At 43.9% G+C, this 13,877-nt stretch overlaps 1 protein-coding gene across 1 annotated transcript; it reads left to right on the top strand.

Moving 5' to 3' along the window:
- Positions 1 to 3,576: 3,576 nt before the first annotated feature.
- On the top strand, positions 3,577 to 10,657 carry Gar1 (GAR1 ribonucleoprotein). Its single transcript, XM_004626759.2, has 7 exons — positions 3,577 to 3,850; positions 4,073 to 4,312; positions 5,453 to 5,607; positions 6,292 to 6,351; positions 8,258 to 8,411; positions 9,938 to 10,006; positions 10,366 to 10,657. The coding sequence occupies exons 2-7, from the start codon at positions 4,096 to 4,098 to the stop codon at positions 10,377 to 10,379; spliced, it is 669 nt and encodes a 222-aa protein (XP_004626816.2). The 5' UTR covers positions 3,577 to 3,850; positions 4,073 to 4,095; the 3' UTR covers positions 10,380 to 10,657.
- Positions 10,658 to 13,877: the final 3,220 nt, after the last annotated feature.

The raw sequence follows: 13,877 nt of genomic DNA, 5'->3' as shown, positions 1-13,877 counted from the left end.
CTTTGTGAGTTAATATTTTTTTTGTTAGTTAATATTATCTGGCAAAGTAGGCAAACAAATTGAACAGAAAATAAAAACTAAAACAAGAGCTGCACATGGTGATGCACACCTGTAGTCTCAGCTAGTTGGAAGGTTAAGGCAGGAGGATTTCAAGTTTGAGGCCAACCTGGGTAACTTAGCAAGAGCTTGTCTGAAAATAAAATCTTGAAAAAGTGCTGGGAATGTAGTTCAGTGGTAGGGTTCTTACTTGGCACAGTGAGGCCCTGGGTTCAATACCCATGACCACTCCCCGCAAACGTCCAGCTTCACAGGAAAACGTTATTTTCTACTCAAACAGAACACAAGGGACAATCAAATAGCTCAGCAGATTAGTGCCTGCAAGCAGGCGCAGGGGCAGGGGTTTTATCTCAGGCCTGCCTTGCTGGCCCTGCCTCCAGGACTTGCTGAGATGGCAATTGGGACTTGCTGAGATGGCAATTGAGACGGGGTGTGGTAACGCAAGCCTGTAATCCCAGCTCTTGGGAGGCTGTAAACAGGAGGATCACTATGAGTCCGATCCAGTAATGATACCCTGAACACCCTGTGCACCCTTCCCTAAAATACAACAATGTAGATGTACTTAATATCCTGATCTGTACCTTTAATGACTGTGGTAAATTTGATGTTAATGGGAATTTTGCCATAGTGAAAAGAAGAACACAGACATGGGCTAACAGTGCCTGTGTGTGAGGTGGAGGTGGGATGATCACTTGAGCTCACAAATTCAAGACTGCTTGGGCAACGTAGTGAGAGCCTGTCCCAAGTATCAACCATCTTTTTAGGTCATTGTATTTAAAACTTGCACATCACACTAGTGTGTGTGTGTATATATATGAACACATGCATTTTTTATGCAGATGCTCTGGTGACAGGACAATTATTTTTTTTTCTTTTCTTTCTTTTTTTTTTTTTTTTTTTTTTTTGCAGAACTAGCGATTGAACTCAGGCCCTTGCACTTGCCAAGGAATAGTGCTTATTCCACTGAGCCATCTCCCTGGCCCCATGGACAATTATTTCGAGTTCCTCCTGAATAAAAAGATTAAAATGCTTTGGACTATTGGCCAGAGCTTCTCCAAGCAGAAAGAATTGTTTAACAAAATGGAGAAATAGAAGCAAGGCTCTGGTGCTGGACTGATGGGGTGGATGGGCAGTGTACAACAGGAGGAAACAGAATCCCAGAGGAAGCTTAGAGGAGGGACAGCTTTCAGACAGGATGCTGAGGGAAAGGAAAAGCTATATGGGTCCTGAGAATGGGAATGGTAGAAAACTATTCCAGTAAGCTCAGAACATCACCTGGTACGGTACAGAGAAGAGAAAGAAGTCAGGTCTGAAGCAGCAAGGATGCTCAGAATGCGAGATTTTGAGTTCACACTCAATTCTGGACAGCTGGATTCATGTACTGTGTGATTTCAGGACAAGAAGTCTTCAATTGGTTGGTGAGGGTACAAAGTTACCTAAGCAGAGTAGAAATTGCTAACTCAGGATCAAAGAGATTTGCACCACCTAAGGATAAGGTCGGGATGATGATGAGAATGACAGGAAAGGAGGAGAGTGCTCAAAAATTTGGGTTCACAGATTAGAAATTAAAGGACGAAGCTATCAAATGGAGTGCTGAAAAGATGAACAATTTGGAAGGAGGAAGGCTCCAGGAAGGGTGTTTGGGCAACAGGACTGAGGATTGTGAGGATTCAAAGTTCAAGTTTGCCTTTGTATCTAGCCAGGGGAAAGTAACTTCCGTTTTCCAAATGCTGGTTCATTACTTGCAAAATAATAATGGGTGATCTCTGAGAAATTTTTTATCAGCATATATTTGCCATACATAAGGACTGAGTTCATCAAAGGGAATTTGAACTTGTACATAATACGTTGAAACTTTTGTTCCCATTTCCTTCCCCTCCCTTCAACCTCTCCCTCCTCAGGCAACAGGTGGTCTTGAAGGCCTCATATTACAAGTTCAGCGGTTATATCAGACTGAGTTTGAGGTAAGAATAGGGCATCAATTTCTTATTACTGAAAATGACGGTAATTTATTTATTTTTTTTGTATTTTTTAGTACAACGCCTACAAGTTCTCACTACTAGATCAGACTTGCAGTAATCCCTGTTTACAGCCTTCCAAGAGCTGGGATTACAGGCGCGCACCACCATGCCCAATCTTAATCGCTGTCTTGCTGCGCTTGCCTAAACAGGCACTTTAGTCCACCATCTGGCCAGCCCTAATAACGGTAATGTGAAGCACTGAACTTAGTATTATCGTAAATGACAATGCAAAATAGAGGGGCAGGGCTGGTGAGATGGCTCAGTGGTCTAAAGAACCTACTTAGAACAAGCTTAGCAAAGCACGGGACCGAAGTTCAATCCCCCAGCACCACAAGCCAGCCAGACCCGCCCCCTGGTGGGTTGAGCTGGCCACACACAGGCACACACACACACACATAAATAATAAAATTTAAAACAAAATAGAGGGGCAGTTATGAAAAATTCTATGCCTGTATGATGTACACAATTTAAGGTAAATTTGAATTAAAAGTATGTTTGAATTAAAATATATTTATCAAATTCTTTTTCTATAGAGCTGTTAAAGGCTCCTTCCAGAACCTTATACTTTAGTGCAGATGACATATCGGAATTCCTATTTTCCCAGTAAAGTTTAGAGAAGTCTTTCAAAATTCCCTTTACAGTGACTTGCTGAAATAAGGTACCAAAACCCATCTTCTCTTAAAGACGGAGTAGACTGGTCATATTTCAAGGTTGCGTCTCAGACCATTTGGGCATGACAGAGGTCAACGAAACTTAATAAATGAAGGTCAGTACTTTCAATAGAGGTTTTGGTGGTTGTGGAACAAGCTGATGTCAGACATAAACCACCTACCACAAAAGGTTAAAAGTGTGGCTTGGGGACTGGGGTGATAGCTCGGCGGTCTAAGAGCCTGCCGGAATTCGATCCCCAGTTCAGCATGCCATTCTGGTCCCGAACCAAGCAGGCCTCCGAAACCGGGTGTGGTGGCGCGTGCCTGTAATCCCAGCGCTGGGGAGGATGAGACAGGGGGATCACTATGAATCTGAGCTGAGTTGCGAGACCCTGTACTAAATAAATAAGTTTTAAAGATATGGCTTGGTTTTCTATAAGATAACACCATTTTTTAAAAGTACACACATAAACGCATGGTTTCTTTCCCTTAACTAATGTGACCACAGGACAAACGGACAACTACAATTAAGACCGCAAGAGCGCGTCGTTCAAAAGATGCTCGACAGCGCGCAGAAACTCCCTCGGCGGGCTGCGAGACCCTGCCGGCAGATGGCGGCTCAGGAGCCCTCACAGATTATGGCCACATTCTGCTGGCGACGAACTCATGGGCGAGGCTGGGGGCCCTGTCGCAGCCTGAGAAGCGAGAAAACCCCGTCAGTGGGCGCCCAGAACAGGAGTCAAGGCCCGGCATGGAGCAGCGTGCCTAACTCCGGGAATTGGACCCGCGTTCCGGACACCGCTGTTTCCTGGGGCAACACTTCCGTAAACGTCATAAGCAAGGGACGGCGACGTCACTTCCTGTGTTCCGCGGCGAAGTTGCTCTTACTGTCGTAAAGTAGTGAAGTTGGTGTTGCTTGTTTTCCAGTGCTGAAAGCTGTTTGGGAAAGTGTCACTGTCCCTGCATCCTCCAGTGACTGATGCTTTTGGCAAACCAGTTATTCGAGTTCTATTCTTTTTCAAAAGCCTGTGTTCCCGTACGGTGGCCGACGAGGTCGGCGCGGCGGAAGTGCCCAGCGAGTGGGTGTGCGCGCCGCGCCTGGCCCCGGTGCACGTGGCGCCGGTGAGTGGTCGCGGGAGCGGGACGGGGTCTGAGAATGCTGGGCGCGAGGCTCCGCTGCGGAAGGAGGGAGGCAGCGACGAAGGAGGGGATGCTGGGCACAGGCCGGGCCGCCCGCCGAGGAGCGAGGCCGGGCGGGGCGCGCTGGGGAGGCGCCTCTGTCCTGGGCTGCGGCCCCGCGGGTGGGCGAGGCGGCAGGGCGGCGGTAACGCTCATTCCTCCTAGAGCGTGCTGAGCAAAGCCCCGAGATGTCGTTTCGAGGCGGAGGTCGTGGAGGCTTTAATCGGGGCGGCGGCTTCAACCGTGGCGGCGGCGGCGGCGGCGGCGGCAGCAGCAACCATTTCCGCGGTGGAGGCGGCGGCGGGTTCCGAGGCGGCGGCGGCGGCAGAGGAGGATTTGGTCGAGGGGGCGGCCGCGGAGGCTTCAACAGGGGCCAGGACCAAGGACCCCCGGAGCAAGTAGTCTGTACGGCGCTTCCGGACGGAGAGCGGGGTTGGGTGGTGGTCGGGGCTGTCGCGGAGCGCGCCCCGCACCCGGCCGTGGTCGTACTGCAGCGTAGGAGATCGGGGACGCCGTCCTGAGGATGCCGGAAGCGCTTAGTGGAGGTTGAACTTCAGATTGAGCTGGAAGGATGACATTGATCGGGCAACTTTGGGTGCTTACTCCCATCTTAACACGTGAAAAAAATAAATTCAGAGTGAATTTTTGTGACGGCCCCGGGGTTTGAAATGAGACCTCGCGCTTGCCTGGCAGACGCTTATGCCGCTGAGCCATATCCCCCGCCTGAATGAGTCTTTTGTCAGGATCATAAATGAAGACAGAGTGGCTGGATTGGTGTGGAGGAGAGCCAAAGGGGGCAGCAGCTTGAGTCGAAGGCCCCAGCCATAAGCAGCGTTCTAGCAGTTTACATCTGAGTAAAGTACAGTCTTAGCAGGGTGGCAGGGAGAAGTGGAAGGTTGGGATAGGAGAGAAATTTAAGAGGAAACAATAAAGAGAACTTGCCTAATATTGGGAATAGAAAGTTCTGGGCTTTGAACTTGAATACTAAAAGTGGAAAGTTAGTTTTGTGGGCATGTATCGAGTATTGTAGTTTGTCTGTGGCAGAAATAAAAGTAGTTATTTTGGGATTTTGAACTTCCCTGCAAGAGAGTAAAAGATTAAAGAGGCCGGAGTAGGGACGGGTTCTAAAGTGAAAAAGACAAGTACAGAGAGTGATTGGAGAAAAGAAAAAAAAAAAAGAAATGTGATGTATACTAAAATTGTAATTGTCACAACAAGGTGACTGTCACAGCTTGGAAGGCCTCAGTCTAGCACATGTTATTGCACTTAATCCTGTGTTTGGTAAATATGACCTACATGTTATTGTGTTCATAAACGTAGATACATTAAGGACGCTAAAGCAGAGAGAGGGTGAGTACCTTCCCTTAGGTCGCGTAGCTGTTCTCCTGATAGCTCAGGAAGCCACACTGCTGCTATCTCTAAGTTTTCTGATGCAGAAAACAGATATAGTGAAACCCAGGGTAGCTAAGAAAAAAGCTTCCAGAGAGATTGGTTAATATCACCAGAAGTAGTTGCATGTTTTAATATTTTCTTGTTCTGTTTCAGTATTAGGAGAATTCCTGCATCCCTGTGAAGATGACATAGTTTGTAAATGTACCACAGATGAAAATAAGGTGCCTTATTTCAATGCTCCTGTTTTCTTAGAAAATAAAGAGCAAATAGGAAAAGTGGATGAAATATTTGGACAACTTAGAGATTTTGTATCCTTTGCAGTCCCCCCCCCCACAATTAAGTATAAATTAATTTTTTTGCTTCTTTAAGACAATGTTGCTACAAATTGGATCATAAGGAGAATCAAGAGGAGAGAAGGTATTCATCCAGATTACTGAAATGATAAGCTCTAGGAAGATGCCTTTATTTTGGGAAAGATCTAGAAATTATGGCCATTTTCATAAATGCCACAGGATTGAGTCGGTTGCTTAGGATATGATGGTGCCAACAGAGTATTGAAGAAATTGGAGGAGTTGAAGTGAGGGTTTTTGTTTTTTGTTTTTATGTATTTGGTACAGGGTCTCACCACGCAGTTCGCATTCTCACTGGTAGTGATCCTCCTGTTTTTAGCCTCCCCAGGGCTGGGATTACAGGCAAGCTTTACCACGCCCAGTATCAGTGGCCAGCTTATTGTGCCCCGCCTGGGCTCGTTGAGCAGCATGGGGGCTGGTGCGGCATGTCATGCTGGGGGTTCGAACCCAAGTCCCAATGCTTTCCTAAGCAGGCGTTAGTCCGCTGAGCTATCTTGCCGGCCCTTTGTTCTTTCTGGACACTCATTTGTCACCTTGCCTCTATATGCCTATACATTCTAACCTTGTTTTTAAAAGTTATGTATGAGTTCAGAAAGTTTAATTTTCCTTACTTTTGTATTTGTTTCTTAACAAAATCATTAGTACTTTTCAGTTAAATTGTCAGAAAACATGAAGGCATCTTCCTTTAAAAAACTACAGAAGGTGAGTCAAGCTTGTGATACCTAGGGAATGGCATACCTTAGGGCAGTCCTAGTTGGGGTACTTGAGCTCCTGATATTTCATTAGTGAAACCTCCCTGTCACCCAGTACTAGGGAGACCCCAGTATCTTCATTGTGAGCTACATCCCCCTGTTTTTTATTTTGAGAGACAGAGTTCTGCTAAGTTGTCCAGGCTGGCCTCAAACTTGTGATCTTGGTGCCTCAGCTTCCTATGTAGCTTGGATTATAATTGTGCCAGGCACTATTGGAAGCTTTTAAGTTGAGACTTCTATGTTATAAACATGGAGCCTATTTAAAATTCTTACTGAAAAGCTTGCATTAGCAAATACTGTTAGCATTCTAGAGCATTCTTTGAGAGAAGGTTGATACTAAAAGATTTCACAACAGCAGGATACGTGCTATGAAGGGCAAACATAGGCTGCTATGAGAATCTTGATAGTGGGCCTAAGTTTAACCTGTAGACCTGTCTGAGGCAGTGTTCCTGAAGCTGAGACCGAAGAGTTGACCAGGAGTGATTCAGGTGAAGGTTTTAAGAAGTCTTTCCAGGTCCCATTCCTTGAATTTGACTCTGTTGTTCTTAAGTTGAGCCCAGGATTCAATTTTAAAAAGGAAAAACTATTCATAATTTTGAAGTTCTTGGGAACAAGGGGGCTAGTCAAAGAGAGGAGAAGGTACATTCTAAGTAGAGAAAACAGCATGGGCAGCTGTTTGAGGCAGCAGAGGCCTAGAGATCCAGAAAAGGAAGAGGTAAACCTTGGCGTAGAACCTTCAGGCAGTGGAAAGTTTTGAACCAAGGCCTGTGAGGCAGGAAGGAGCTTGACTCAGTGCTTTGGAGTATGGGCAAGTGCTTAGGCTTTAATTTTTAAAAAATAGGGTAGTGTAGTTAAATCTATGCTGAAAGGGCGCTGTGGGAAAAGAGCACCTGGAAAGGGGGCGGCACTGTGAAGGGGCCAGGTGAATTGTTTGAACCATGTGGGACATAGTATTTGGGACAGGGTGGAGACCATGGACATGAAGTGTGAATGGATTTGTGAACCATGTAGAGGATAGAACTGGCAGGACTCGGTGATCAATGAAATTGAAGAACTCAAAAACAGCCATCCTGTGTCTCATGTCCAACCCAGCACCTTTGTGAATGATGGGATCGTTTTGGGAGGTGCTCAGCACTGGTCAGATGCAGAGTGTTGAAGGTACTTGGGGTTCAGATGAAGGCTGCTCATGAAGAGAGAATATGCAGCAGCCCAGGACAAAGCAGTGAATGCCCACGGGGGTGTTGGCGTCCCTCTGCCTTGCCTTGCCTTGCCTCCCCTTACCATTGAGCCCTTTGTTTAATGTTGAATCCAGCTAGCCCCACTTGGGCTCAGTGTTTTTGAGATGATAGGCTGCCTGGGGAAGTAGGGACTGAGGTGTCATACAGACAGCAAGATAGAACCCCTGTGTGTGTTGTGTAGAATTGAGTAACAGTGTGTCCTTACATTTCATTGTCTGCAGAATGTCTTCTTAACCCTCAGTGTAAGGGGTTTAATTTTTCTATTACCTATTACTTAATAAATTCAGTAAATTAATTTGAGTCTTTATTTTAATCATGAAGTACCTGGTCTGCCAATATTTTCTTCTGAGTTCTAATGCTATCTTTTTGGTAGCTGTATTTTTCTCCTGGCCGTTGCGTGAAACTGTTAACACTTTCAGGAGTCTGTTTATAAAGAAGGTGGATGGTTTATGTCTACATTTTTTAAAAATTAAAAAAAAAAAATCCCAAGGTCTAAGAAAGGATGTCTTTGCTCAGAGGTGCACCTTGGGAAGTGAGGGCATGGGATTGGAGCCCAGGGAGTCTTGATGGCTGTGCTGTCCCCTGGCTGTCACACTAACTGCTTCTCATGAACTCCAGTTTTACATAGATCCTTATAAGCTGCTACCACTGCAGAGGTTTTTACCTCGGCCGCCAGGTGAGAAAGGACCTCCGAGAGGTGGTGGCAGGGGAGGCCGAGGTGGAGGCCGAGGCGGAGGCCGAGGCGGAGGAGGCAGAGGTGGTGGAAGAGGAGGTGAGTTACTGCAGAGACAGTAAAGTGGAGTACACTTTACTGTTGTGTGTAGAAAACTTCCTGTATATTTATTCTTTTAATAAAGCTGCTTTCAGTATTGGTGCATTGCCCGTAATAATCATGCATTATTTCATCAACTTGAAAAAGTTCAATGAAGTATATTTCTGAGGGATTTCAGCGCTTGAGTTATGTTGGGGAGTTTTAAAAGTACAGCCATTCATCGCCTAACAGATCTTTCCGAGCACTGCCTTATTGGGCGGTTACGTTGTTGTGTGATTCGTGCTCACACAAAGTAGAAAGAGTACATGAAAATAAAGTAAAGAGTAAGTACAGAAACCAGTAACTCGTTGATTATAGCCAGTATCAAGCCCTGTGTGCTGTGTAGAGCCGTGTGCATTGTACCTTTATGCAGCCATGCTGCAGCAGGTGTGCTGACAGCAGCGTGAGTGGGAACGGGAATGCCACTGTGCTCTGCAGTGTCACTGGGTGGGGGCCGTTCACGCTCGGATAATGTTGTGTGGTCACTGCCTCACACAGGGTCCTGTACTGACTGACACATTCTGTACTACACGACTATCCGAAGATAATTCTAACTGGGCTTTAGTTTCTTAGTTAACTGTCATTGAGTATGGTTTATATTGTAAGAGCTGGCCTTATAGTTTAATAGTCCTCTCCTTTTAATACCAGCAAAACTTTCAAGTTAGGGGGAACACTTATTTTAGGTGTAAGGAATTGCAGTCCCACAGAATTTAATTTGACATAATTGAACAATTCTGAGCAGGCCGAGAAGGAAGACTCCTGTATTCTGATGTGCCAGGAGCTATTACCACTGTGGGTGCTCCTCAACTTAAGATGGGTCACGTCCCAGTAGCCATGCGGGGGTCTGTTAGGCCGAGGCCTCTCAGCAGCAAGCCTGCCATCCCTTGTTCCCATGTGACTCAGGAAGGCTTAACCAGGAAAACTACTCACTTTGCCTCCCTTTGTTCTGGGAAATATAAAGCCTCGGTCCAGTCAAAGCTACTCTTTTAAAAGTGTTATGGTTTGTGCCTTGATGTACCCCTAGAGCCTCATTTGATCATAGAAATTTTTCAAAGGTGGCTGAATCTAAAATTTGTAATTGATTTGTAGTGCAGTGCTGTGATTAGGGGTGCTGGGATTAAGGGTGTAGGATGATTTCTGGATCAGTCTATTGATTCGATTGGAACAACCCCAATCTTAGCAGTATGAATAAAATAAAAAGAGCAGAAAAACAAACAAAAAAAAAGTGCTTACCATAAACAAAAGCCAAGGTAATCGAACATTTAAGAATAGGACTAAGTCACACTTGCAGTAATAAGCTTTTCCCACTCATCAAAGAGTGCTGACCTAGGGTTTTTCCCTGCCACCCGGTGGAAGCTGTTAGTTTCTCTGTTTTATCTTTTAAAATCTGTGTAAGGTAATATATTTGTTTGTAGAAATAGTATAATCCTTGCAGGCTTATCAGGTTGTGAGAGGCTCCTTTTACTTAATAAATGTTTCCTTTTTAGGTGGATTTAGAGGTGGAAGAGGAGGTGGAGGTGGAGGCTTCAGAGGAGCGAGAGGTGGTGGATTCCGAGGTTTGAGAAAAATGGCTTTAAATGACTAAATGTTCAGAACTGTATTGTCTGCCAGTTTCTCTTTGTATGTACATTCGTCTCTCCTTGCCAGCAAATATTACACTGTTCTGTGCTTTAGCATGACATATAGTCTTAATTTATATGACTTGCTTTTCTTTTTTATTGCTTCCCTTTTTAACTTCTTTTGCTATATTATTAACTTGAAAAGTAGCGATGGTGGATATGAGTAGCAGTTACATTTGGCTAGGTAAATTTACTAAACCTTGTGAGAACTAATGTGCTCTTAAGCTGAGATTTGGGTGACAGTACTGTTGCAAATCTCTTCTCTGTTCTTAACCCTTTCATTTTCTCTTGACCAGGGAGAGGGCATTAGCTGTGCCCACTTCTGCAGGGACTTCTGCGGTACCCGAGTGGTCTCCATGGTGCATCCAAGCTGCGCATCTGGAACAGGTGTCCAGGTGTGGCTGCCAGCCACAGTGGGGCTGAAGTGTCGGTGTCCTGCAGCAGCGGAGGGCAGGAGAGTCACTCTTGCTCTGGAAGAGCAAGAACAAGGCTGATCCTTTGTGCCTGGCACTCTGGGTGCTCAATACTCAGACAGGAGCTGTCATTGGAATCCTGTTTCAATTTTTTTAAAATAAAATGTTTTATTCCTTTAAATTATTCAGAATGTATTTATTGAACCAAGTCTATTTTTGAAATTGGGAGAAGCAGCTAACACGTAAACCCAGTGAATTACAGAGCAAAAGAAAAGTTACTTATACATGCTACTGCTGTATTAGAGAAGTAGGCTGCGGGACAGGTATAAAGTATTTATAAGACAACATCTCTTTCAAAATTTTTTTTTTTTTTTCTTTTTAGGGAAGGGTCTACAGGGTGTTCAGAGTCTTACTACTAGATCAGACTCATAGTGATCTGCCTGTTTTATAGTTTCCCAAGAGCTGGGATTACAAGCGTGTGCCACCATGCCCAGTCAGTTGCTATCTCAGTGCGCCCCAGGGGATGAGGCTGGCACAGCAGACCTGGGGATCAAACCCCAAACCCCGGCCCCTGTGCCTTGCAGGTGCTTTAATCCGCTGAGCTATTTGGCTGGCTCTTTCAAAATGTTAACGTTTTGTGAGACCCTTAATGATCTTTCAGGTTCTGATACATAGAGTAACAGTTCTTGTAACTGAAATTAATAGTTGATACAAAAGTATTAATATTAAAAATTTAGTAGGTATTCAAGGGAGAATTATATATAGTTGAAGTTTCTGAATAAATTTTTTCTCATTCACTAAGTGAATTATTGAAATTTTAAGCTCATTTTTTAAATAAAGATTTAAGATGTTACTCACCCTAAGTGTATATTGGTGGCCTCGTCCATGTTCAGATTCCTAGGGAGGTCTCACCAGTGAAATCGGGTTAGGTTACTGTTGTAGGTCAGGAAATAACATGATAGAATGTTGTGCTTATGCTATGGGGCCATTTACCAACTATCAGTGATTTTGTTCCTTGAGTTCATTGTTGAATTTCTTGGCATGAGTGATTAGCTTTAGTCTTCATTTGGGTAGCATATGATCTTGCATACAGCACTCTTTGAGTTTTCTTCACCCTTTTTTTTTTTTGGTACTGGGGATCAAATTCAGGATCTTGTGCTTGCTGCCCAGGTGCTTATGCCACTGAGCTGTGTCCCCAGCCTTTCTTAGCCCTTTTAGTGGAATTGCAACAGGATTAACAAGCCATAGATCTATATGATAAGTATGTTGAAAATTAGTTTTTCATAGGAAGAGGTGGTTGTGCTTTTATAGCTTAAGAAAGGTACTTTATTGTTTCAAAATCCTTGGAGTATTGGAGCCATAGTTTTTACTTTTGTTTTGTAAATGTGCTAGCACTAGTAGGACATGACCTTGTCCACAGTGTAAGGAGTAATGCAACCTTACTGCAGTTTTACTAGTATCTAAAAAATACATAAACCACTTAGACTTTACCCTAAGAAGGCCACTGGTCATTTTCTAGTGTTTTATAATTCCAAATATTTTTCCCTTTTTATCCTTATTGTACAATTCCAGGTTTGGGCATTTTGTTTTGAATCTGGTTCATATATTTATGAGCCAATCTTAATGAGGTTAGTAATGTAATGATTATTGAGTGTCATAAGAGTTTGATGAGCACATTTTATACTTAATAACTTTCTGATCATGGGCTGGTGAGATAGCTCAGCAGTCTAAAGTGCCTGCATAGGCAAGCACGCAGGGGTGGAAGTTGGATCCCCAGCACCATGTACAGCCCCAGCCCTGCCCCCAGGGTAGGCTGAGCTGGCCACACACACACAAAAAAAGTTCTGATCACATTCATGGTATTTGATGTTATGGTAATGAACTAGTTTAATGGAATACAAACTTTCCTGTTTTTTTTCTGAAATTTTGGGAAGAGTTAGGAGAGGATAAGAGGCTGATTTAAGAAGGTGTCTGAGTCTTCTCATTGCCAGGACAAATAAATGATATGCAAAATTAGGGAAGGAGAGGCTTAGCTCACAGTTACTGGAGGTTTCAGTCCATAGTCTCTGGCTCCAAGGCAGAGTGGCACAGGGTAGAGCACCCATTCAGGGTGGCAGCAAAGGGCAGAACAAAGGAGTGGCGGCAGGTAGCTAGCCTCTCCTTATATTGCAATGCAGAGTATCTGCCCCAGAACACTCTCACCCATAATCCTAGCATTGGATCAAGAATCCTCCCAGACTCCAGAAGCCGCCCCATGACCCCATGGCCACATGAGGCTTGGGAGGGGCACCTAGACATAAACCATAACAGAAGGCTGTGAAATTTTAGAATTGTGAGGTACCTAGACATGTTCATAACTTTCTGAGTCCTTGTAAGCCTCATCCTAATACAGCTTTTCTGTGTCAGTACTGAAAAATACTTTGACCTACCACACTTGTGTCTAAGCCTCATCTGTGGCACCTTTGGAATTCTTTTTATTTTTTCAGTTCTTGTAAGTAGAAATAATTATTTCTGGCACATTGAGAATGATTGTTACAGCTTTGTATGATTATTACAGAAAAGGGAGTAGGAGCCAAAGTAAATTTTAAATATTTTAGATATTTTTATTTTGCATACTGAATAGAAAGATGCAAATCCTGACAGCAAATAGGCTTTTAAAGAGTTACTATGTTTGTTGCTTTAGAGTTACTGAGAATATTTTTTTGCTGTGAAATACTGATGAGATTCACTTCCCTGGCATAGGAGCTGTTCAATTTTACTTTCTGTAAATTTGAGTCCTGCAAAGAAAAAAAGTCCCGGTAGCTGTAGGATTTGGGAAAAGATCCGCCAGTGTGCTCATCTGAAGTTTACATTGGGATGAGAGAACAGGCCAAAGGGTTTTCTGGGGCTCCGTAAGTGGGCACATACAGCCCTCTAGTGGTTTCGTTCAGTGCTTATACTACTTCGTGTTAAGCTTTTCTCTGAAATTTTGCTGGTTTTATGATGCTGAGAAGAATCACATTTTAATGATGTTAAATACATAGCATAAAAAATGAAGAAAGGAAGGAGCAGTAAGGATGCCTTGGCATTCTAACAGTGCAGGTTTATATTAGTTGTAACCCACTTTTCAGGTTAGCACATGATAATCCAGAATATTAGTATACCATGCACTTACCACTTGATTGAATGACTGAATGCAGGTCCTTGGCTGGTGCTTTCTTTCATCAGATAAATTAATTGCTCATGTGCATATCAAAGTAGAGTAAATGAACTGAGGTAGGTAGTGGAGTTGACCATGGTTATCCATACTGTACAGAGAAATTTACAGATATTAGTACAATCCTTCATCTCTTGGATGTGTGTTTGTATTAACATACATTTATATAAGCAGTGAAAAGCATAAGAAAGGATTTACA

This window comes from Octodon degus, unplaced genomic scaffold (assembly GCF_000260255.1).
Source record: "Octodon degus isolate 3935 unplaced genomic scaffold, OctDeg1.0 scaffold00016, whole genome shotgun sequence".
NCBI classification, from domain to species: Eukaryota; Metazoa; Chordata; class Mammalia; order Rodentia; family Octodontidae; genus Octodon; species Octodon degus.
Note: the sequence above shows the minus strand (reverse complement) of the source record. Positions and strands in the feature narration are given on the sequence as shown.